The sequence below is a fragment of the Carassius gibelio genome, chromosome B4 (assembly GCF_023724105.1).
Source record: "Carassius gibelio isolate Cgi1373 ecotype wild population from Czech Republic chromosome B4, carGib1.2-hapl.c, whole genome shotgun sequence".
NCBI lineage: Eukaryota > Metazoa > Chordata > Actinopteri > Cypriniformes > Cyprinidae > Carassius > Carassius gibelio.
Window position 1 is genome coordinate 15,709,488 of NC_068399.1, and position 27,288 is coordinate 15,736,775.

The 27,288-nt window shown below is 36.3% G+C and overlaps 1 protein-coding gene across 1 annotated transcript; it reads left to right on the plus strand.

Moving 5' to 3' along the window:
* On the plus strand, positions 1-26,885 carry LOC127956300 (D(4) dopamine receptor-like). Its single transcript, XM_052554139.1, has 5 exons — positions 1-517; positions 19,328-20,113; positions 22,047-22,159; positions 22,922-23,625; positions 25,252-26,885. Exons 2-5 carry the CDS (start codon positions 19,769-19,771, stop codon positions 25,452-25,454), a joined length of 1,365 nt encoding a protein of 454 aa, XP_052410099.1. The 5' UTR covers positions 1-517; positions 19,328-19,768; the 3' UTR covers positions 25,455-26,885.
* The last annotated feature ends 403 nt before the right edge of the window (positions 26,886-27,288 follow it).

Here is a 27,288-nt window from a genome sequence, read left to right on the forward strand (position 1 = left end):
ACAGGTCTAAAGAGAGCCTGTGAGAAACAGAAGAAAAGAAACACATAAATAGAAAAGGAGTCACAAGGTAAGAAGGAGAGGAGAGAGAGAGGTGAGAAAGAGAGAGCGAGTAAGAGAAGAGAGCATGTGGCGCGCAGACAGAGGAGTGGAGAGAATAAGAGCGCTCTCTCACCCCATCTTCACAGACAGCAGCTAATGAACTAAGAAAGCCAGAGACGACACGTATAAAACTAGTGATCTGCTACCTGAGGAAACTTTCTGACACCTACAAGACACCTGTCAGAGACTATCACTGGGTTGCACAGGAAAAAAAAAAGAGCCTAGCTGGAAGATGCACTTCTCTCTTGGAGAATAACGTAAATGCTGGGACAATGGGAGACTGATAGGACACTCTTTTGACCTCTGCGCTGACACCTTGTAGGATGGAAAGACGGAAATTGGAATGGAAAATTCTGCATGGAAATTTCTGATGATTTCCTATGACAGTTTTTTGTCAGTTTAGAGCGTCAAGCTTCAGGTAAGAACAGTTGGCTAATTCTTTTTTAATAACTGTGCAGTTTTTTTTTCTTTACCTGTATGCAAGACTCAACTGAATGAGGCAAACAAGATAAGATAAATGGCGGTCTGTTCGTGTTAGATTTTACATCTTCGTTTTGGGTGAACCAGATACATTTGCCTTTTAAATTACGCAAATGACAAACAAAATTCATGAATATGAATGAGCACAGACTTATCTGCACTGAATTGAGACAGGGCTCACGGTGTATCAGTACAACGCCTTTCTTCTTGAGTGAATCCTTCCTTTTTTCTGCATTTGATCACATCTTCAAATGACAGCAATAGCCATGACCTGAACCAAAACACTTGAAAAGTGACAACCAAATTAAGCAGATATCCTCAGACAGTGCATAGCTGATATTTTGCTATTTATATTTTCTAAAATATTTTAAAAATCTCATAACAATACAATACAACGCAAGACAACAATAACATATTAATAATTATATAATGAGTATAAATATGTACGCATGACCACACACACACACACACACACACACATGGGGGGGGGGGGGGGGTTAATAAACCAATTGAATAGAGACAATAATTACATGAAATATATTAATTGTTTTAATAATTAATTAAGACATACATTAGTTGTCAACAGGTGTATTATTATTATTATCAACAGGTGTTATAATGTAAAAAAGGAATATTTTCATTGAACTGAAAATGAGAAACTGAAATCTGGTGAAAGTTCTATTTTTAAGTTTTAAAACTATTTTTAGTCAGTGAACCTTGTGCCCTTAACTAAATCTCAACCTACACAGATGTTTCATTCCAAACAACTCAGCATAACTATCTTACATTTTGCCTAACTGGTGGCTAATTATTACTCATTCATACATTTAAGTACAATCTGCTTACACTACCCTGACAGGTTTAAGTTAGACCTTCATGTTTAACTTCTTTTTTCGAATGAATCACATAACTCCTTAAATCCTTACATTTTCTCATGAGATTGGGTTGGATCATTAACACCGCCCATATGAAGTACATATCACACACAGCATTCTGAAATGAGCATGAGTTTTAGAAACCATAGCAACTAACTCAACACACACACACTCACATACGGACACACACAGTGTCCATCCGTGGGTCTGGTGCCAGCTCAATCTTTCCCCTCCGCCCCCCACCGCTGTCATGCTGTTGTTGCTGTGCACACAGCTGGTCGAAAAGACACATTGAGGTTGTCGTTTCCTCTGGTGACAGAAACTCAGTGGAGCAGATCCAACAGAACCACAGTGATGGAACCAGACAGGTGGCTGTAATGGAGTCTGGGCTGTTTAGCACCTGTTGCTCAAGACACGCAAGCAGCCTTCAAAGAAACGCTCTGACAACATGTCCGCACTCACTATGAATCTCACACCTCTGCTCAGCATCTGCAGAACATTGATCATTCATCCCATGTTCATCCAATGACCCGTTGAGGAACCTGTGATTTTTTATTACATCTAGAGTCTGGCCATGCCCCCCGCCCTGAAAAGTTATGATTCTCTTCACACAATTGGGTGAAAATATACAGACCATTAAATTCCTGGTGACCATCTGGCACTGAAATCCACAGGTTCGTTGCTATGGTACTGTGGACCGCAAGTGGGCAGACTTTTTATTTATGGCCCACCCTACCCTCATATCAGCCCCCTCCTTCAATTGTGTAATATACACAATTATGCTACATGTCTGAAGAATCTCTTGAAAATTGCAGGAAGTAGATCAGTATGCTATTTCAGGCCCTTGGTGACGACTGTCAAACGCCCCTCAGCAATGTGGGTTGAGAATAAATTACATCATTACCATATGCTTGAGTGTAAAATACACCGGTCACCTATATTTCACAGTATATGGAAATATGCATAAAACTTTAGCGGTATGAGAGCTAAAGGCCAAGAATGAACAAAACACAATCAATAGAGAATTTGCTTAGTGGACACAGGTTTCTTTTTGTAATATTTTTTATTGACTGATTTTTGCCAAGAAGGATGTGCATCAAGGGAGCATATTTCGGTCTTTGAACAACAGTCCTGTTGTCCACCGTCTAATCCTATCCTTAACCTGAACTCAATCCTTAAACATCAGTTTTGGGAACTATTTTTAAATTATAGCTCATTACGTTTATGACTGAAAAAAAAAAAAAAAAAAAAAAAAAAAAAAAAAAAAAAATATATATATATATATATATATATATATATATATATATATATATATATATATATTTTTTTTTTTTTTTTTTTAATTGAAAGTGTTAAAGTAACTAAATACATTTAAGTAATTTATGGTGGAAGTATGTTTTTATAAATAAAAGTGACATAATTAATAATTTGATCTGATGTATTCATTTTTTTTACTGAATTTGCTCTAAATACAATAACAAAAGAGTCTGTTCATTTACATTAACCATCCAAATGAATCAATTCACTAGAAATCATAATCAGACTTTCCAGTTCTATATTAAGAGAAAGAGAGGATAATTTAGCATGAAACAATTCACTATAATTGTGAATTCACTATTCACTATAAAATTCCAATGCTTCATATGATAGGAAGAAAGAATAATTTAGGATTCATTAACAAAGGTCGAATCAGACTTTTCAACCCTATATGTGAGAGAGAATGTATGTGTGTGTGTGCGTGTTTGAGAAGATCATTTAGGATTCACTTGAACAAATCAGATTAAATGCATTGAACAAGACCTTTCAGTGGTACAGTACAAATGAAAAAGAAAGAATAATTTCTGATTTACTTGTGAATTAGATTCACTACAATGAAACAGACATTTTAGCTCTACATATTGGAGAGAAAATATAATTTAGGATTCATTTGAACAAATCAGATTCAATTACTTGAATCAGACCTTTCAGTGCTATAGTACAAATAAAAAAGAAAGAATAATTTACTACAGTGAATCAGACCTTTCGGCATATGAGAAAGAGGTAATTCACTTAAACTAATCAGATTTATATCTAAATCTACACTGTAAAACTTTTCACTGTAAATTTACAGTAAAATACTGGCAGCTGGGTTGCCAGCCACATACTGTATTTTTACAGAACTAGTACTGTAATCAAAATTTACAGTACTAGTTCTGTAAACCGTTATACTGTAAATTTACAGTAAAATACTGGCAGCTGGGTTGCCAGCCACATACTGTATTTTTACAGAACTAGTACTGTAATCAGAATTTACAGTACTAGTTCTGTAAACCGTTGTACTGTAAATTTACAGTAAAATACTGGCAGGTGGGTTCCTAAATTTACTGTACTGCACTGTAATTACAAAATACACATACCACAAAATTTTACGGAATTATACTGTCTACAGCAAAAAAAAAACACCTTTTTTTACAGGGAAAACATTATACTCTGAACTTTAAACAAGAAAACAGAAACCAACAACATTATCTGGGTTTTAAAACATTTATTTTAAAAGCAATGACCAGACATTTGCCTTTTGTAAACACATTTGGCGGAAATGCAATCAGTTTTATTTATTTATTTTTTTACATTTAAAATGTTAGTTGGACACTTAACACTTTATAATATAGTAATCTTGTTATCCTTTAACATTTTTTTTTTTATTCAGATATTTAAAGAATAGAGCTTAAAAATGGCAGTTGTATTATATAAATGGAATTAATGATGCAGTAATCATAATCACTTTTAATGTACTTGCTGACAGGATCTAAACAAAGTTCCATTCAGAGTCTGAAAGTTTTCGCAGAAGTGAGGAAACTGGTGGGCTTACAGTGGCGTTCTTTTTTTGCACAACTTGGCCAGTTTTCTTTGAAGTCACTTTTCCTTTTTTTTTGCCTTGGTCCACGTTCAGGATTGATGTCAACAAAGCGTCTAAAATGCAGAAAAGAGGAAAAAAACAATGAAATATTATAGACTGTGCATATAGTGATAGAGAGAGAGAGAGAGAAATTTAACGACTGTTCACCCAGCTTATATTAACATAATAATCCCTTCATCAGGTACTGGATCAGGGCCTACCAGAGTATCTGTTGAAATGCAGCCATAAACCCTGTTTATGTAGAGCACACATTGCCGAATCCAGTCCAAACATTTGTGACTTCATTAATATAACTAAATTTCAACCTAGGGTCCTTTGCACCATGACCTTGAGCCAAATACTAAGTTGTCCAAAAAACTTTTTCAACAACACCGGTTGATTGCGCAAGTCCTTACAAACTTTTACCAAATCATGTAAGTGAACTCCACGTCTTTGTTAGCGGTAGCATTCGCCATCAGGCAATTGTTATTTAATAAACTCCTGATGAGGGAAGTCGTGGCCTAATGGTTAGAGAGTCGGACTCCCAATCGAAAGGTTGCGAGATCAAGTCCTGGGCTGGCAGGAATTGTGGGTGGGGGTAGTGCATGAACAGTTCTCTCTCCACCTTCAATAACACGACTTAGGTGCCCTTGAGCAAGGCATCGAACCCCCAACTGCTCCCCGGGTGCCGCAGCATAAATGGCTGCCCACTGCTCCGGGTGTGTGTTCACAGTGTGTGTGTGTTCACTGCTCTGTGTGTGTGTGCACTTTGGATGGGTTAAATGCAGAGCACAAATTCTGAGTACGGGTCACCATACTTGGCTGAATGTCACGTCACTTTCACTTTCATGTACTTACAAACCTTCCAATCCCTCGTTTTAGGAGTACATAACCTATTTGTACTACTGTAGAAGTTTGGTACCCTTCTGGTCATCATTATTACTGGGGTAATTTACTAGACACAACTTTTGGAAAAGGCTTCTTGGGGAGGGTGGGGGGGGGGGGGGGGTCGGGTGTTTGGCTCATTGTCATGGTGAAAATGACCCTAGGTTGATTTTACTCAGAACCATCCCTTTAAATACCCTTATTTTACTAAGGCTTAAACAGTAAGTTCACTGAAATATAAAAAATATGTCATATATGACTCACCCTCATGTCGTTCCAAACCTGTAAGACCACAGTTTAAGATATTTTAGATTTAGTCCGAGAGCTCTCAGTCCCTCCATTAAAGCTGTGTGTCCGGTCTACTGTCCATGTCCAGAAAGGTAAGAAAAACATCATGAAAGTAGTCCATGTGACATCAGAGGGTCCGTTAGAATTTGTTGAAGCATCGAAAATACATTTTGGTCCAAAAAAAACAACAATTACGACTTTATTCAACATTGTCTTCTCTTCCGGGTCTGTTGTGAGAGTTCACGGTGCTGCTGACGTGTTTTCTGGTGCGCCCAATAACAAAGATAACACGTCAGCAGCGTCACTGCAGTGTTGTGAACACACTCACAACAGACACGGAAGAGAAGACAATGCTGAATAAAGTTGTAATTTTTGTTATTTTTTGACCAAAATGTATTTTCGATGCTTCAACATATTCTAACTGACCCTCTGATGTCACATGGACTACTTTGAAGATGTTTTTCTTACCTTTCTGGACATAGACAGTATACCGTACACGCAAATTCAATGGTGGGACTGAGAGCTCTCGGACTAAATCTAAAATACCTTAAACTGTGTCCCGAAGATAAATGGAGGTCTTATGGGTTTGGAACGACATGAGGGTGAGCCATTAATGACATTATTTACATTTTTCTGTGAACTAACCCTGTAAGCTAAGCCCTGTCTGCCCTGCAAAAAAATGCTTTTCTTTTTGTCTGGTTTCCAGTCAAAAAAAAATCCTAAATCAAGATGCATTTACTAGATACGTAAAATTAGATAAGATATAATGTCTTGTTTTCCAAGTGAATAATTCCAAATTAAGTTTTTTTTTCAGACTGGAAACAAGTAAGTAAAGCATGTTTTGCAGTGTGTTAAACCAGATCCATATTGTTATTCCCAGTAGTCAGCTGTACAAAAAGTTAATGAAAAGAAAAATGAAGTCCTTAACAAATACTGTCAAGACAAAGGTTAGTGACAATTCAGTCTAAAACATATATGTCAAATATGCTAATGACTTACCTCTGAACAAACTCAAGGGTGCTGCATCTTCCTGGTACTGTAAATTGAAATTATAAGAGGCAAACAGCGCTGCCAGGCCAGTGATGAAGTTGGGCTGTGCTCCTTCACACACAATTTGACCCTCCAAACTCAACATCCAGCACTGGTTGCTCAGAGATTGACCTTTAATAAAAATAAAAATCAGAATGAAAAAGTAATAATAATATTTAAAATAACTATTGTCGGTTCCAATTTGTTTCTATGTAGTTGTCTATTCATAATTTTACATAACTGTTAAAAGAACTCTGTTCACAGGATACACCATTTCATTTTGCCTTAGTGGACTTTTGGGTAGGGTTCATCAATACAGTAATACTATAATTAAATTTATATTATTTAATCCTATTTAAAGGAATTTTCCCTGGTTAAATGAAAGTAGTGTTAGAGTTAGTTAGCTGGACTAACCACACAATTTTGCTGAACACAGTTGATTCTTTCATACATATGTTGCCAATTAAAATCTGTTTTATATTTCTCATACCATCACCACACTTCCTGAAAAAGTCATACGATATTGAAACAACACCCCCCTGCAAAAAAATCCTTTTCTTAGTTACTATTTTGTTTAGTTTCCAGACAAATAACTACAAGTTATTACATCAAGAATAATAAACTAGAGAAGTAAAAATTATGTGTTGTTTTCTGAAAATGGTTTACTTAGACTTCTTTTACATCAACTTAATCTTTACCTTGATTTTTCCATGAACAAAGAAGTTTTCTGCATTGGAACTCCAAAATGTCATCTTTTATGTAAACCAAATCATCCAAGCCTTCGACACCTTGGTCCATGAGCTTCTCAACAAGCTGGTTGGTTACATATGGAGATAGGCTTGGCAACACCAACAATACAGCATCTTTCAGGACTTCTTTCATTCCAGACATTATTCTAAAATTGGGAAGGAATGATGAGAGAACAATTACTGACAAGCCACACAATTAATATTCAGGCAGAGGATAGTAATCCAGTAGACTGTCTTGATTTATGCATAGCTAGCCTTGATCTTGTGGTTTCAAGCAATGAACTCCCTGGTCTACAAGACAAAAAGACTGACTTTTCTTTGAGACAAAATACACATTGCTATTGTCATGTACAATAATTAACTGAATGTTCCCAAACATAATTCCCTCATCATTCTTCTGCAAAACTAAATGCATGTTTAAAAAAAAAAAAAAGAGATTCATCTGCATTATCTGGCAAAAGTGCATTCTCCAACTGCTCTCTGCCATCACCACAATCAAAGAATTCAGACTGTGGATGTGAGTGTTCGGCCTCACCATGCGGCATCTGATTCTGTACTGAAACATTTGACTGATACCAAATTTGAAAACGGAATTTGGAACATGACTATGGATTTTCATGTGCTGGCAAAATGCTGACAACGATTCAAAAGTACAATCGCAGAACTGACACCATGGCATTTTTGCACGTGGACTAGACACTAACGTACTGAAGCACTTAATAGCACTGGATTTTTCATCAGATTGTAAAACCTGAAACGAAGAAAAAAAATAGCAGATTATCCAAATGACATGGTAAATCACTCGGTGGAACGAGTGATTTTTAGTTTCGTGATTTTATTTTATGTAACTTGTTTATATATATATACACACACACACACACACACACAAGTAGGTCATGCAAATGAAATGGTATGCTGCTTGTGTGAAATTTCGAAGTTAAGTTAACGTTAGTTACTTGGTAAAGATCGAAGGAGTGCGTTTTTTTTTCGCGTTACAAAACCACGTTCGCAAAATCAAACTTATTCGTGCAACTTAAACCGAACGCAATAAATAAATAAAAATAGATTGGCTTACCGTATCAGTCAGTTGAAGTCTTCTCAAGCTCTAAAATCCACTTTTGCTCACAAATGCATGACCGATTCTTCCTCCCATCTTCATGAAGTTCATGAGACTTAACCGTTTCTGCTGCGTCACAGGCAACTCATATTTGAAAGACGCAGACAAATGCTTACACGAAACGAAGCTCACACGAACCAAAAAGCTTAAAGATTAATTGCAAACTCACAAAAACTCACACAGTTGGCACATCAGTTGGCGTCAGGTCTCATCTGAATTTGAGCGCGAAATTAAAATCAATCCCAAAATGCAATGCATTTACAGTCTGATACTGTATTACAAATTTATCGGGAAGAAAACAGAAATGTGCTGTATATTTACAGCTGTTCTGTAAATTATACAGCCTTATACTGTATTATGGAAATACAGTACAATTCTGTAAGAAATTCGCTGTAAATTTACAGCAAAGGGTTACAGTGTAAATAAGAGAGAGATAGAGAGGGGGGGGGGGGGGCATTTACAGTAGATGAACATGTTTGATTATTTCCTCAGCAAATTAAAAAAATTTGCATAGACATGATTGGATAAGTTTAAACTGGGGATCTACAAGGTGCTTCTTTTGAACTTAGTTAGAGTTAAAACAGAGCTAAATCTAAATCCTGATTGAAAGGGCAACTCACGTTGTTAGGTGCCAGGTCTGTAAATCCATTGAGAAGCCAAGATCAAGCAGGAAAAGGTCAATTATATCTTGTATTTATAAGCCACTTGGCTCTGTCTGGAACAAAGTCGAGGGGGACATAAATACCTGGCACTGGGAAACACTGAAGCTGGGGTGTTTGATAGTAATCTGACCATGGTGAAGAGAGTCTAATGTGAGTGTTTGAGTATGATAGAGAAGAATTCACTCATTCAAGTGCCATCCTAGCAGATGGTTCCTACCTCACAGCAGGCGCCACTCTCATGGAGTAAAGCAGAAAGTGGGGCCATGATGAAGAGGGTCAAGATTGGTAAAAGAAAAAGAAGAAATTTATGTCATCATTCTAGCCCCAAAATATGATGACCCCCTTGTGAGGGACCCTCTTCCTAACACACACATGGTTTGTATGGTTTAAGTGGACTCTCCATAGGCGTAATGGTTTTTATACTATACAAACTGTATTTTCTACCCTAGCACTTTTAGTGCTCTACTTGCACTTTTCCTTCTTTTCTTGTCTTCCATATAGAAAAAAGAAAAAATGCATTCGGTACTAGACTAACTGAGACTTGTCATGGCACTTGTATACTGTTGTTGTTCTTTCTTGACCTGATTGCTTCTATTGTTCTCATTTGTAAGTCGCTTTGGATAAAAGCGTCTGCTAAATGATTAAATGATTACGGTAAATTAAAAAAATTCCCTACACCTAAATCTTTCCCAGTAAACACTGTGCATTTTTTTTTACTTATTCTGAATTATTTATAAGCCTTTTGAATTATTGGGAAACCGAAAGTGTCCTCATAATCACCTTCATGTTGTAAAAACCTATGTCATACCCATGTCACTATGCAAATTTTTGTCCTCAAAAACCACATAAACATCCACACGTGTGTGTCTGTGTGCATGTTTTAAAGCTCCAATTTATCCAGAGCTACTTACAAATGAAGAAGCAATTAAAATCAACAAAATAGCAATAATATTCAAGTGCTATAACAAGTCTCAGTTTGCTTAACGCAGTACACATAGCAGGTTTTTTTTATTTTTATTATATAATAAATAAAAAGAAAACAGAATAGAAAAAGAATAGAGCAAGCTAGTGTTAGAGGCCTTTTTATGCTTTTGTTAGTTATATAATAAAAAAATAAACATATAAAACACAAAAAGATTAGAAAAGTGAAAAAAGTGTTAGAAAAGTGTTAGTTTTCGTTTTGTTTACAAGCAGTAAATGAATAGAGTGAACGTCTAAAAGTTACACGTTTTTATTATTATAATTTTTTTTTAAAGAATAGAAATAGAGAGTGCTAGATTTAGAGAGTCCAAAAAAGGGGGGCGGGTTGGAAGAGATGTGCTTTTAGCTGATTCTTGAGGATGACTAAGAATTAAGTTTGGCAGGTCATTCCACCACGAGGGAACATTTAATTTAAAAGTCAGTGAAAATGATTTTGTGCCTCTTTTGGATGGCACTATAAAGCGATGTTCAGTTGAAGAATGCAAGCTTCTAGAGGGCACATTAGTCTGAAGTAATGAATTTAGGTAAAGGGGTGCAGAGCGAGTGGTGGTTTTGTAGGCAATCATTGATGACTTGAATTTTATGCGATCAGCTATTGGTAGCCAGTGCAAATGTATAAACTGAGGTGTGACATGCATTTTTTTGGCTCATTAAAAATGTATCTTGCTGCTATTTTCTGGATAAAGGTTTGAAAGAACTGGCTGGAAGACCTGCCAAGAGAGCATTGCAATAGTACAGACTATACAGAATAAGAGCTTGATCAAGGAGTTGTGAAGCATGTTGAATTAAGCAAAATGCAGGACTGGTCAGTTTTAGCAATGTGGTCTAAGAATGTCAGCTTATCATCAATCTTAACTTCAAGATCTCTGGCTGTTTTTAATGAGTTTTGGTTGATGTGTCTAAATGGATGTTGAAATGTCAAATGTCAAAAATTAATTGTGATCAAACGATGAGTTTTATGAAGCCAGAAGCAGTTCTGCCTTGGCAAGGTTGAGTTGAAGGTGATGGTCCTTCATCCAGCAAGAAATGTCTGATAGACAAACTGAGATGCGAGCAGCTATTTTCAGATCATCAGGGAGAGGTAGAGTTGAGTGTCATCAGCATAATAGTGATACGAAAAGCCATGTTTCCAAATAACAGAACCTAGGGATATCATGCAGACAGAGAAGAGAAGTGGTCAAAGAAGTGATCCCTGAGGCACCCCATTAGTTAGATGTTGAGACTTATATAAATGTTTATATTAAATTATTATAATATTTTTTTTTCATTTCGGTTTTAGCATGACACTAGAGCCCCCAAACCCCTACCTTAAAAATTAACATTTTATAATTTTTGAATTATTATACATAAATTAAATCAATTAATAAATACATTTTTATTATTAGCAAAAGTATGTTTTAAATTATGAAAAACTTTTTGCATTTGTGTAGGCCAATTTACTCGGCCATATAATGGAAATATTCAAACACAAACTACCAACATTTAAGATGAAATCCAATAGAGATTGTAAATCATCAGTCCCTCAAAACAAACAAATGAATTAATAATAACCAAAAGCTACTATGATCTGGAGCCTGCTGTTCCTCAGACCCATTCCATTCCATATCACATCTAATCTTCTCCTGCCATCAGAATAATAATCTCATCGTTTCTCTCTTTATTTTCTTTTCTTCATCTCAGACCTTCTAATTGACAGTCTGAGGGGTTCTGTCTGTGACCTTGCACTAATCGCAGCTGCACTGGGACCACCGAACCGTTGAGTTTATTCACAACCCTAATAATATTTCACCATGTGGGTGCCAACAAAATGTCCCTAATTGGTATAGTGAAGATCTTTGTTTGCGTTCACAAACATGTTTTCAAAACACCATGCATCAGTTATTTCTATAAAATCACTCCCAGAACAGCAAGACCTATAAAATCTGAATTATGCAGAAAAGGGCAGAACAGTGCTTGTTCTCTTTCAGATCTCGAATGTGTGTTTAATGCTGTTTGGCCAATGAGACAGCAAGATTGTGAAATGGCCTCTAGATAAGCCAGTAGTTGATCTACAAGACTTAAGACGTGAAAATCAATGAACAAGATCTCACAATGGGGCAATTATCATGAAGCACTAATGGTGGATAGAGTACATTAGACAGTCTGTGTTTCATATATCTTTCAGCGTGAAATTAACTGAAGCTGAAATCTTATCACAGTCTGTGTTGAGATGATGCCATTTAAGTAACTAACTGGTGACAGCTTTAGTCGATTATGTTAGAAGCATGTTTAATTAACCCCTGACATTTTACTGCCATTAGCTCATTATTGGCTTAATGCAGATACAACTCGACACATTGTGTACATGTAAGATATGTCAAATTTTGTGGACGCAAAAAAAGTTGTGGACGCACATATAAATTGGTTGTTGGGAAATACAATAAAGTACTAGCATTAGGTGCCATTTTTCCATTCCATTGCACTTCTTTTCCAATTTTTTATATTTAAACGTACATAATTGACTATTGCATTTGTGTTTCTTGCAGTGTCTTAACATGGCTTTCTAAAAACATGACACTCAATGAAAAGAAAAAGCATGTCTTGAGTTTTTTTTTGTTAAAGCAAAAACACAGTCTGTTTGAATACCTTGTTAGCTCAGCTGAATTCAAAATAATTAATTCAATGTTCTGCTATTTGCCATTGCTATCAACACAATTTTACTGCACAAAATGTGTATAGTGCTAGATGAAACATCTATGTTTTGGCCCTGGAGGAGAAAGACTTCCGGGATTTCACATGCTACATGCTAATGCTGCTAATCCACCCAACGGTTAATTTAATCAACTTTTAGGACTACACTGGCTAGCATATAGATGTCCTCAATACTAAACCATTAATAAATGAAACATTTTCTTTTGGTCAACGCAGCGAATTTTCATGACCAACTTGAACACAAGTGGAAAAGGTTTCGTGCAAAAAAGCCATAGTGTGGATTCCTATTGGAATGACAGAATTTTGCTTCATGGGGGCAAAACATTTGTCAGGATGTTTCTTGTGAATCATGATTGATTAGTCACATGACATTTACTGTTCAGGTGATTGGCTAAAGAATTGACGTTTGGCTGTTGAGCAAGTACCGCTGAAGTACTTGTTAATGCTAATAGATAGTTTTCTCTTTGCTCAAAGCTAATAGTCAAGTAACTTACTACACTTTATACATTACATATTGTGTAATAGTCTGCTAATTTCTAATTTTGTAAAATATAGATATGTAAATACAGATTATTTTCTTACCCTACAAAGACAGACACACACTTAATAATAAATAATAGCTATTTGCTCCTTTGTGATACGATCCTGATGTTTTTCACATGCTCCTGGCACATACACACAAAAAACACCCACTTTAATACGTGATCGCCTCCCTTAACACAGATCATTGCCTCACCTCCTTCTGGAGCTTTTATTGTTTCTGTGAGTGTCTCCTCATTTATCTCTCCTCTTGCTCTCTCAGTGTTTTCCTGTAGAGCCTCATGGCTATAAATCTTCAAAAAGACATTCAGCCACACAAAGGAAATGCCACAGGCCATCACCTGATCTGCCGCCTCCCAAAACTTCTCATGAATCAATCCATTTAAGGGTGAAAAACACTTTCTGTCAAGCTTTTTCCATAACCTCGACATATAAAAAATGATGACAAGCTCTCACTGATGGCTGAGATGCCTCAGTCTGGCGTATCAGATTCTCTCTTTATTCTCTGCAGCAATTTAAAAAGACACTTTACTAACCTCCACTAATAAGGCATCAACTTATACTGTGCAAACATTATTATTGGACAGAATGATCACAAAGACACAGGAAAAGTTTCTGAACCTCTACAAAAAGACTGCTGAGCTCTGATTAGCTTAGAAATAAATGACTATAATACAGAGAGAGGAAAGGCAGTAATTACCTTGATCACTCTTCATTGTTCCCGACGTGGAGGATCGTAGCAGCTCTGAAATTCTCTGTCTATAATTAAAGCCGGCTGCCATCGCTGGAGGTGAGAGCAGTGTCTCAATCCTAAAACACACTTTTAATTGAGCATAACCGAGAAAGGGAAATCAGTAATGGTTTGACGGTCCAAAACAACAGGGAGAAAGAAATGAATGCAATAGTGACCTTTACATGGCTCTATTAAAGCAGTTATACAAATACATACTCACATTTCTCTGACAGGAAACATTTGGCATTTTTGGAAACAAACAAACAAATATCATTTACTGATTTCATACATAATTTTTACATTACTGAATGTCCTGTAATGTCAGCCCAAATATTTTCTCTCTCAAATTTTGTCCTCAAAATATGGTTATGTACACTCAAATGTATAAAAACTCCTGAAATGTCTGTAAAATGTCTAAATATAATTTAAAACGGTGTCTTTTTATATATAAATATATATATATATATACATGAGATATATTCGATATGTTTAAAAACATATTGGAATTGAAACATATTGATGTATTCATAACTAATAGTTCTAAACATGGCATTTCCATTTGAAGTGCTCTCACAGGAAGTCAAGGGACACCAGAATGTACTGTACCTGTGAAAAGTGCAGAACAAAAACGTTTTCAGAAGGTCAGAGAACGTGAAGCCTCTAAAGGGCATTTCCGCTAAAGAGACTAATTCTTAAATCATTTCACCTGTAATGAAACGACCTTTCTGCATGAACTTAATCCCAATAAAGCGTCTCATATTGGCCTCGGTAGACTCATATGTGCAAAATCAAACAGTTCATGCTTGAAGGTGGAGCATAATGAGATGCAACCTTCCGAGTCCTTCTGCTGTAGGGCGAATGCCAATGTGACAATGGCATTTTAGACTTTCTAATGAAATTATTGCAGGCGTCCTTTGTCAACTAGACAGTCAGAAGCTGTTTGTGCTTTGACGGCTCTCCCGAAGGGATGTTCTGGGACATGGGTGAGATGGCTGGTTATGTTATCCGTGTGCCTTGTATGAAACGTTCCGGTCCGACAGACTAACACCAGGGTGTGTGAGTGACTTTTCCTTCTTTTCCATTCTGTTTCCATTACCCAGGGATCTCCTGCCTGGGATGACATTTACAAGCAGAACGCAGGGTACGAGAAGCATGGGGATAGATTACCAGAATGAGAACTGCCAGTGGCACGCTGTGTCTGCTTACCTTTGTACTTTGGAAGATTATAGAGTCAGCACATAGTGATTTTTAGATTTCTGCTAATACCCACATAATGGCAGGGTATGTGATTCATGCAACCAGAAAACCTTATGGCACACTGGCACAGCCTGAACAGCACATCAATTTGACATTTTACTAATTTCATTTCATTTCATTTCATTAAAGAAAGACAGAAAAATGTACTTGTCAGTTGAGAGATTTTGGGCTTTTCATAACATTTTCACACTAGTAGAAAGAATGCATTAAAAACAGTTCAAGTGTTTATTACACTTTATCTATTTGTGTCTTTAGATTTAAATTATTTTGGTCACACTTTATTTTAAGGTCCAGTTCTTGCTTTTAACAAACTTTCACTATGATTTCTGATTCAGTAAACTCCTAATTTGCTGCCTATTTATAGTTAGTGAGGTAGTTGTTAAGTTTAGGTATTGGATAGGATTAGGGATGTAGATTATGCTCATGATGAATATGTGCTTTATAATACTAATAAACAGCCAATATGTTAATAATAGGCATGCTAATAAGCAACTAGTTAACAGTGAGAATTGGTCACTGAAGTGTGTCTGTTTTCTCAAATTTTTATTTTTTTATTTTTTTTGCTTGCACTGAGCAAGACATTTCCACTTCTTTCAATGTTACTGTTTTTTATTTCATTTTATACCTATAATAATAATAATAATAATAATAATAATAATAATAATAATAATAATAATAATAAATATAGCTGCAAGCAGCAATTACAGGGCCAAGCACTCCAACGGCAAATGTAGGAGCTAAGCATGGCATGGAGCATAACACCAAAAGCATTAATGAGCAATAAGAGCAATTTTAGGATTATTGTAATTGAAATGGCTAAAAAAAATCATAAATACCACCTCCAGTAGCATGATTACTTGGCTTATCAAGTTTGACCAATAGGTGGCACTGTTATAAAATCAATTTGGTGTACTCTGTGTGACTTTTCAATGACACACACAAAGTTTGGTGTTAATATGTCAAAGCATTCCAGAGATACAGCCTCAAGAGTCATTTTGTCACAGTGCCTCAAATTCGTCGCTGTGTTATGTGAAAATGTTTTGTCTATCGACACAAAATCCATAAATTTGTGTCAGAATAGTCTGAAGATCATCTGATTCAAATTTGGTGAAAATCAGACCTACGGTTGATAAGGAGTTCGAAAAAGTAGGGTTTCAACATAAATAAAAATGGCGGACCGGAAGTTCAGCATACACTGGCATATTTGGTATCTATGTTATCGGCATAAGCCAGGGAATATTTTGAGCACAGTTTCATTCAAATAGGCTAATGCAATAAAAAGTTATTAGCAATTTTAAAAGTGTAATTATTCGTGGTTAATGAATGGCTTATTACTCTTGACCAATAGGTGGCGCTGTTACCAAATTTATGTGGCATGGTAAGTGTGAGGTGGCAATGACACATACAAAGTTTGGTGCAAATATGTTAAAGTGTTGCAGAGATACAGCCTCAAATGCATTTTGGCACCCTTCCAGCAAATTCGTTGATGCGCTAAATGAGAACCGTTTTGTATATCGACATGAAATCCATAACTTTTGCCAGCATGATCTGAAGATGATTCACGTCTAATTTGATGAAAATCGGACTAACGGTCTAGGAGAAGTTCGAAAAAGTAGGTTTTTAACATTAATCAAAATGGCGGACAGGAAGAATGGCTAATTTTCGCATAATTTGTATCAATGCTCTCGGCATGAAGCAGAGAATATAGGGAGACCATTTTCATTTTAATAGTCTAATTTATTCAAAAGTTATTAGCATTTATTTGAAATTTCATTATAACTCTTGGCCACAAGGTGGCGCTGCCACCAAACTTTTTGAGTACCTTCAGGGCATGGAGCCGAATATTTTGTAGTTATTTTTGTGACGATACGATGCTGCGTTCAAAAAATACAGCATTTTAAAACATAATTCAAAATGGCCGACGCCTAAAATGGCCGACACGGGAAAATTGGATATCATTCAACTCAACATCACTCACTGAACTGAAAAAGACCAGTTGTGTGATTTTTGGCCAAACCGTTCAGAAGTTATAAGCCAAAATATGCATTTTTCATATCTCCTGACCACTAGGTGGCGTTGCGTTGAAACACTGCAGGTAGTCGTAGATTATGCTTGTTAAAACAAACAGCAAGATTGGTCTCAATATGCCAAACCGTTGCCAAGATATAGCCTCACGGGTATTTTTGCGTGCTTTTTGTAAAATTTGTTCACGTGTCCTTCGAGAACGGTTGGACGAATCAACTTGAATTGCACAACTTTTTGCCAGCGTGGTCTGAAGATGATCTTGTGGCAATCGGACAAACGGTCTAGGACAAGTTCGAAAAAGTAGGTTTTCAAAAAATTTAAAATAGCGAAAAAACTAAACCTTGCGATTTTTGAATTCATTCAACTTGGCATGAACCAAGGATTCAGAGGAAAAAAAGAATTTCCATTTTCTGGCATACGGTTCAAAAGTTATTAGCATGCAAATATTAAACTTTGGACAAGTGGTGTCGCTAGAGAGTTGGAGTTAGAGACTTCAAATTTGCTATAGTTAATGTTGGGACTGTCCTCTGTCAGTGTGCCAAATTATACAACTTTCCCGCAATCGGTTCTATGGGCTGCCATAGACTCCCAGTCGGAAAAAGGAAGAAAAATAATAAGAACGGGAACAAACACAATAGGGTCCTACGCACCTTCGGTGCTTGGCCCCTAATAATAATAACGCATTACATTTATATAGCATTTGTCAAGGCACTCAAACCTAAAATATTTAGATTTCTGTTCTGGAAATGCATCACATTATAATTATAATATGTAATGCCCATATAATTATAATGCATCATTTGCATATTTAAACAAAAATTCAGAAAATTCTTAAATTAAACAATCAACTATATATATTTCATAATTGTCTAATCCTACGCTAATCCTTGGGGTGCCTTATGTAAATTCATAAAATGTTATTAAATAAATAAAAAATACTTTAAAATAGAGTAATTTATGTGGTGTTGTTTCACCATTGCCCAAAAATTATATTTCATAATATATATCGAATATCTCAAATTGAGGATGTCTAAAAAAAAAAAGATGTTTATTAGTAATTTATGCTGACAGTGAATGTAAGATTATTAAAAACTACACAAACAGCTATGGATTTTATTCTGCTTCCCTGATTTCATTTTGGAGTTACACTTCATGTCAAATCATGTTTAATAGGGATTAAATTGGAATTTAAAAGGCGTTCTCAATTCAATCTGGAATGGTACACAACTCCTCCAACTACAGACTTCCAACAGAAGAAGCTGCAGGGGAAGAAACGATAACATCGACCTGAGAGGAGACTCCTCTAATTGAACATTTTCATTAGTTACCAAAGGGTGATGTGAACTGGAACGGGTTTGATTGGGTCTTTATTTATGTACATGCTCACAAGTGCCTCCCGTCTTCATTGTGGCTTACACACAGACACACACACACACACACACACACACACACACACACACACACACGCACACTGGAGGTTGTCATGGCAACCTTCACCTGTTGTTGTGAGAGGGGAGAATTTCAAACAGTCCGTTATCACAGAAGCAGAGCATCCTCCGATCCAATTCTCCAACGTGTCACTCGTAGAATAAAGAAACCGAGGCGAATTGCATGCTGACAGCCAATTTCATAAAGTTAACATTTGGTGCAACTCATTTTAATTGACCCCAACATTTTATTCATGTTATTTTATGTCTTTGTGCCTTTTTAAATACTAACTTCAGAATGCCACAATGATATCATCAGCTATTAAACAAGCAATTAAACCTGCATTTAAAGAATGAAAAATGTGTAAAAGATATTTCAACATACCATGAGGTACGACGACAGCTGCAAATGAGTTTCGGCACATTTTAGCTTGTTTGTGACGGCAAAGCTTCAAGTCATCACCGCTCTTCCTTAATTCAAGGGTGTCAAACTCTTCTCATATGCGTCCTTTTTTTTAACTTGATTATCACAGCTAAGTCATGCGCATTTCTGATGACGCCTATATAAAGCATAAAGAGAAGATTCAATTATCACCTCTCTTCTCTTTCAGCTCTGTCAGATCGCGTGAACGAAGTGCTAACTCTTTCAACATGTCTCCTGATGACGTAAAGAGTCAACTTTATCCCACACACCTCCAAAATGTGATTACAAAACTCTCAGACGCCAGACAAGTCAACATACTCTACAAAGCCCGAAAACCCTGTCTGATTGTGACAGTTTCAAGGTAAGAACTTTGAGTAGAATGAAAGCGAGCCAGACACAAACATCTGAACACATTTACAGCATAAAACGACAATGTTTTGTTAGCATTCAATGACAAATAGAGATTGAGTCTGGTATTGTCGAAAAATAAGAAGACATTTGACTGCATTTTAAAGCAGTCTGCATATAAACGACAGTGAAATGAGGTTGCTTGTTCATATTTACAGCCTCTACTTGTCATAATTCCTCTCCTAGTAACATAAGGGCATGAACACAAACACGGTTCAGCATGCAAAAACACTCAAGACCCATTCGTCTCTACAAACAGTCGCCACCGTGTCAATATTTCCCTCTCACAGATGTTGAATCCAGGTTGGCAGCTGAACTTCATGGCACCATGGTCAATGTGACACCCAGTATAGACCCAGCGGTGGCCCACGAGAGGTACAACTACCTCGCGTTGATATGCGGCGTGCCTCTCATCCTCATCATCATCTTGGGGAATGTCCTAGTGTGTCTCAGTGTGTTGACCGAACGCTCTCTTAAAACCGCAACTAACTACTTTATCGTCAGTTTGGCTGTGGCTGACCTTCTTTTGGCCGTGCTGGTCCTGCCGCTCTACGTCTACTCTGAGGTGAGTGCCAGTGACCAATGAGAGATGGTCTAAACTGCTCCTCTATGTTTCAGACTACTAATTCACTAAGCTTCGATTTAGCTGATGTTTTTATCCATGCAAACAATGCTACACTTCTTACCGGGACAGTCTGACTGGACCAACTGGGGTAAAGTGACCTGCTCAAGGCCAAAATGATGATATGGAATGAACTGAGCATATTGTCCACCCAGTCATTTGTATTTTTTTGATCAACTTTGAAAATATTTCTGTAGGTGATGCTGGTACATTGAGCATTGAGCGCTACAGGGTTTCTGAGAATACATGAGTCATTCAGATCGTGTTGAACTTGTAATTATTCCTCATTGAAGTGTTACTATTGGACAAGTGCAAGGTGTTTGAAATGAATGAGCAGAATATGCCATTTTAGGGTACATTTTGTATTCCAGAAAAGTATTTTAATGTCAGATGGTGTGAAGTTTAGCTTTTGAAGTTTGCTTGTCTGTGAAGTGAATCTTGATGCAGCGAGTGATTTCCCTCAGAGACTTCCTGTCTTTATTGTATCATGGTTGGTTTAAATAAACATAGTTTTTGGTAAATTCTTTGAATTAGTTCAAATTTTAATTGCAGTCAATCTAGACCATCAACTGATTAACATCTACAGTACCATCTGTTCCCAAAAGATCCATTAAGATTTAACTAAAATGGCCTTGAACATAACTTTAAAGAATATATTTTAAATAATTTTTAAAGAATAATATATTTCGTAAATATTTGAATATCCAAATTTAAATAATTATATTCATATTATATTTGTTTTTAATGGTTTTGATGATTTATATATATGGGCTGGGCAAGTTAATACATTATTATCACGCTAACACATTAATTGATTAATGCCGACAATTATTCTATCTTGCGTTAACGCAGTTTTATTATTATTATGAAAGTTCGTTGCTCATTGGCTCTGAATACACACCGGCCTACAGACAAATCATGGGTCACAGGGAGGGGATACTTCTGATTATTTTATTTTATTTATTATCAAATTATTTAGGCTAAGCATCAGCATTCACAAACCACTGTCCACTGTTATTTTTAACAGAAAAGAATGCAACAAGGTCATAATCTTGACTTGATAAGTTTGAAATAGGAAGTTTCCGATTGCATTTGAAGACAGCAGAGAAGCACTCTCGCTCAACACAGTGGAGTGTATCATTTTGTTAACAATATATTGGCTTACAGATCTATCGCTTTTGCCGCTCAGAAATATTCATGCAATCATGCAGCACGTAGCACGCTCACACTTACTGATCTATATATATATTTGAACCGCGCTCTTGCCCACCTCTTGCCACGAACCAGGCTTTGGGGGTCAAACGCGCTCCGGCATGGTTAAGGTTGCCTAGTGTGAGCACACACTAATTATTCTCTCGCATCCCGCTCATACGAGTCTCTACTCGCACATCAGCTCTACTGCGATGGGTCCTGCGAACGTGCAGGTCTCTAATAGGAAGATGTCTGTTATAATGTTATGATCAATTTTTTGTTCTATAACAAACTATATAATATTTTCTATAAAAACTTTAATGTCTTGGCAAAGACAAATGGCTTGTTTTATAATTAATTGAATTACATTAATGTTACAAGTTGAGATGTAGGCTACAATAAATATTTTAACTGCTATGTAAAAGGAACACTCCTGTAAAAAGCACCTTATTTGTTTAAAGTGTTTGCAAACCAAATGTTATTACACTTATATACACTGTATATGTATACATATTAGTGCTTGGCAAAAATCAATATATATATATATATATATATATATATATATATATATATATATATATATATGCAATTGATGCCCCTGGCAGATACTGTATAGATGAGAGTGTGTGTCCTGTCGTCTTACACATTCTATCTTTCTCTGTCTGTGTGTGTGGGTGTGTTTTAGTTTCTGGGAGGCATGTGGACCCTGAGTATGTACATCTGTGATGCCCTAATGACAATGGACGTGATGCTCTGCACTGCCTCCATTTTGAATCTATGTGCAATTAGTGTGGACAGGTGAGACATGCACCCCCCCCCCACCACCTACACACCTGCTCACCCATCACTATTAAAAATAGCTCAAACTTATAAAAACTTATAACTTATAAAAATGAACAGTAGGAAATCACTTACACTGAGGTGTAACTTACACTCTTGGAATTATGTCAATATATACAACAAAAAATAAAACATAAAAAGACCACATATTATGGGCCCATTTCCACCATGCTTTGGCATGACTCATAATTAAGAAATAAAATGTTGAAATTATGAGAAAATAGCATAAAAGGCAAAATTGTGGTATAAAAACCATAAAAAGAGAACATTTTGAGTTACAAAGCTAAAACTGTGACAAAAATAAATATGAAAAAAAATCATAGTCATAAAGGCCGAAATTATGACTTAATATCTCATAGCTTCAACCTTTTATTTCAAAATGACTACTACTTAATATCTCATTTACCAAAACACGATTTTTTTTTTTTGGTAAAAAAAAGGGTGTGGCCTTTCATATAACTCTCAAAAATGTAAAAAAAAAAATAATAATAATATTCATAATATTGTCATTTTATGGGATGGTCAATAGAATAAGGACAATAAAATCAGAATCTATCCTGCTTTAAATAGCTGGAGCATCTAAAGTGGCAGACAACAAAACTACAGTGCACGCTTTTAAAACACAGAATGCTAGTGTCCACTGGTGTTATATAGTTATCATTATAGTTATCCTAATAGGTGTCAGTGAATCGTATTACTTTCTCTACATCTCTGTTACAGGTACATTGCAGTAGTGGTCCCCCTGAAATACAACAGGAACCAGTTTAGTGTTCGTCAGCTAGCCTTGATCACAGCCACCTGGGTGCTTTCCCTAGGTGTAGCCAGTCCTGTCATATTCGGCTTAAACCAGGTCCCCAACAGGGACCCTCATGTGTGTAAGCTGGAGGACAACCAGTTTGTGGTCTATTCCTCCATCTGCTCCTTCTTTGTCCCCTGCCCTGTCATGCTCCTCCTGTACTACTGGATGTTCAGGGGACTAAAGCGATGGAGCTCTGGTCGTAGCCGGTCGCACCTCCACCACCCCCCCAGAGGCCGTAGAAGCCTGTCTTTGCGCCTAGGAGCGGCTCTACAAAAGGAGAAGGGACGGGCAAGGGAAAAGGTGGTGTACCTCATGCCTGCAAGTCTCAGTCCGACATCTCTCACCGCTACCCCGACTACTCCAGTCTCCCCAGCCAGCCCGGTTACTCTTACCACAGATGAGCAGGCAGAAGGTCAGACGCCGGCAGCAGAGAGTGACCCCATGACCACCCAGATGGACAGTGTTTCGGATGCAGAGAACCCTGAGCGTGCCACTGAGGATGAGAGCGGACGGGAGAATGGTGTAGGGAAGAACCATCGTCCTCATACGGGACGCCGCCACAGCAAGAGCAACAGGGTGAGCGGACGAGAGCGGAAGGCAATGAAGGTGCTGCCCGTGGTTGTGGGTATGTATCAATTCATTTCAAATGTTTGTTATTGTGCTTCTCACAACATAAATGTCTAAAGCATATGGAAGCCCATTTCTCCCACTGAATAAAACATTAAAAAAAGGGTTATTGGTTTATCTCACAACTCTGGCTTTTCTCGCAATTATGAGTTTGCACCTTATAAATATGACCTTTTTATCAGAACTGTGTGATATAAACTCATAATTGCGAGTTATAAAGCCAGAATAGTGGGATACAAACTCGCAATTGCGAGAAATTGTCAGAATTGCTAGATAAAAACACAATTCTGACTTTTTTGTATTGATTATATCTCACAATTCTGAGTTGTTTTTATTTTTATAAACTTTTATTGGTCAGTATTGTGTGATATAAACTCGCAATTCTGAGAAATATTGTCAGAATTGTGAGATATAAACTATATTTAAAAAAGTCTGAATTGTGAGTTTTTCTTGCAATTGCCAGTTTATATCCAGCTATTCAAGCTTTATAGCTTGCGAATATGAGTTTATATCATACAATTCTGAGAGAAAAGTCAGAATTGCAATTCTGTATTACGCATTTCTGAGAGAAAATTTCAGAATTGCGAGTTGCAAGAATTTGTTTTAGAATTGTTAGAAAATGTCGCAATTACCTTTTTTTTTAAATATATTTCATTCAGTGGCAGAAATGGACTTGCATTTTAAGATGCATAATAAAATTGTATATTTTTTGTGTGTTTTTGCTTAAGGGATTAATGTTAATTTAAATTAATTGCATCCAAATTAAAAGTTTATATATGTGTGTGAACTGTGAATATTTATTATTTATACATAAATACACATGCATGTATATATTTCAGATTTTTTAGTTTTTATATGAAATATATTAATGAATATAAATATTTTCAATATATATAGTGTATGTGTGCAAATTACTATATACATAATAAATATAGACAGTACACACACTTTTATTTTATTTTTTATTTTATATTTATTTTTTAATTATTTTGGATGCGATTAATTGCGATTAATCATTTGACAGCACTCTTCATGTCAAGAGAGAAAATCGGCATATTTGGATTTTGCATAGATGTTTGTAAACATCTTGGGAGCGTCGTGAACATTCTCCTAAATGACTGATATGAAATGACACAGTGTAATTATGACAACAAATTTATTTATGTCCCTTTAAGAAGATTTTAGGGGATTCAAAAGGCATCCAAAGCGAATGCTGGTGAGCAGCCATGCTGGTCTTTTCAAACACTTCAAACACGTGAAGTACCTTGCCGTGATCTGAGGTTTTTAGAATCAAGACTGTGCGGGTATCCATCAGTGTGTTTGAATGTTCATTCATGTGAAATGATTCAAGGCATGAATAAATGCGTTAGCAGTATTCAGAACTAAATGACAGCCATCAGGTGGTCAAGTATGACGAAAACTGTTCAAATGTCACATTCTGCAATATATAAAAACTTTCCATGCTTTGATGTGACACCTGCTGCTCTAGGATTATTAACATGAAAACTGCTTTCTAAAAGAAGTCCTTTCAAGTGTAATATATAAAGCTGTTTCCAGGGCAATGAACGCAATGACCATATTGGAGAATATATATAAACTCCTGACATGATTTTCTCCTCTCCAGGTGTGTTTCTGGCCTGCTGGACTCCTTTCTTCGTGGTCCATGTGACGAAGGCGCTGTGTGAGTCATGTGACATCGGGCCGACGCTGATCAGTGTGGTCACATGGCTCGGTTACGTGAACAGCGCCGTCAACCCCATCATCTACACTGCCTTCAATGTGGAGTTCAGGAACGTCTTTCACAAACTGCTCTGCTGTCGCTCCTAAGGCCAAACCCTCTTTAGCACAAGCCTAAATTCATGATGAATAATTAAATAATTAAAACAATTATGATTAAAGGAAGCAAAGACAAAAACACCTGGATGAGCTGAGTACACAGTGTTCTCCAAGCAAAGGAATGCTTTAAGAAAACTGAACATTACGAAACGATGGATTACCGAAAAGACTGAATGCGCAGTGGGATGTACCGCTGAGGAAAACTTCTGATGCCTTAGTCAACCGAACATTTTCTTGTAAAATTATTGCTTGAACACTACAGTTGATAACAGAATACTGTTGATCCCATAGCCCAGAGGCATAAAATATGTGAAAACGTCCACATTGAAGTTAACAGTTGTCTGTGTTTGAGATGTTGTATTGGTATCAGTGTTGATTTAATTATATTTAAATGAATTTTAAAATGAATCTTATCTTTCCCCCTTCTTTTTTAAGTGTTGGTTGTTTTCAATAGATATGCTGAGTGCTCAGCCAGCTTTTTAATTTAAGAGAAAGTTAGATCATGAGCTGTGTTTGGAATGGCATACCAGCATACTGTGTAAAAAGCAGTATATTGTCAGTGGGAAGCCTAATGTTTTGAAAAATTGAATGAACAGTGGCAGAACTTGACACATTGTATGTTTACTTCAACTACGACCCAGTTATCATCTCAAATACAGTCGCAGTGTGCTTTTATTTCAAGCATGTGCTCATTTATTTTTCACACATGCATATTATATGCTAGAAGACTGCTATACTAATACAAGAAATATGGTGTCTACTAGTATGGTAGGCTAGTATGCTTATTCTATTCCGAACACAGCCATCGATTCTTAAAGCTGCATATGGTGAGATTGTTTATTACTACATTTTCCCTGACAAAATGATCCAAGCTCTGTAAAACCATGTAAACATAGCCAGGGAAAGATCTCATTTTCATGCCTACGTCACCTTTAGTTAGAACAAACGATGTTAAGAAGTTAATTCTGTGGCTTCATCCATACAAAGAGGAAAATGTGCCAACTGTTGGGGGTGTATATACAGTTGCCAAAATCATTGGATGCCTTTCTCTGCCCTAGTGCACACAGTCTGCCAATTTAGTTTTGTTGCAAGTGTGATACACAAAATGTGTACTGTAGATATGCTCAGCATTGACTGGTAATAAACTGCATAATGGCATGGGGATTGTGGGTATTATCTGGGGCGGATTATAGTAATTGTGCTTCTAAGAATCAGTGTTGTAAAGAGACTTGTGGAATGAGTATTGCTGTTCGTGTACAGGATCATCAATGCATCTGTCACTTTATGGAGATGTGTGTGCTTTACTGCTTAGACTGTACAAATATATAAGCAGTGAGCTTCATAAGTCTGAAACATCACTAACAATCTGGGGTTGAATTTAGGATTTGTGAAATTCATCTTAATTTTACTTTACTATGGTAATATAATTAAAAAAATAAATAAATAAATACAATTGTATATGGTCGCATCCTTTTGGGCCTCACTATAGATGCAAATATTTACACTACAGTTGACAAGTTTGGGGTTGGTAATCATTTTTATTAGTACATTTATTTAGCAAGAAGATGTTAAATAGATCAAAAATGAAGTTTTTATATATTTACATTAGGAATAGTTACAAAATATCTTCACGGAACATGAACTCCCATTAATATCCTAATTATTTTTTGGCATAAAAGAAAAAACAATAATTTTAAAAATCAATCAATAAAATTCAATAATAACTACAAATATACCCGTGCAATTTAAGACTAATCTGAATATAAGAATGAAAATACTCATTTATAATATTTTTTAAAGAAAACATTAAACAGCACAAAAGTAA

What these genes read in the sequence shown, in the direction of transcription:
- LOC127956300 (XM_052554139.1), top strand. Translation starts at nt 19,769, where the DNA reads ATGCAAAAACACTCAAGACCCATTCGTCTCTACAAACAGTCGCCACCG. An exon ending in CGCTCTACGTCTACTCTGAG is followed by an intron (nt 20,114 to 22,046) that starts GTGAGTGCCAGT and finishes GGTGTGTTTTAG; the next exon opens with TTTCTGGGAGGCATGTGGAC. An exon ending in GGTGCTGCCCGTGGTTGTGG is followed by an intron (nt 23,626 to 25,251) that starts GTATGTATCAAT and finishes TCTCCTCTCCAG; the next exon opens with GTGTGTTTCTGGCCTGCTGG.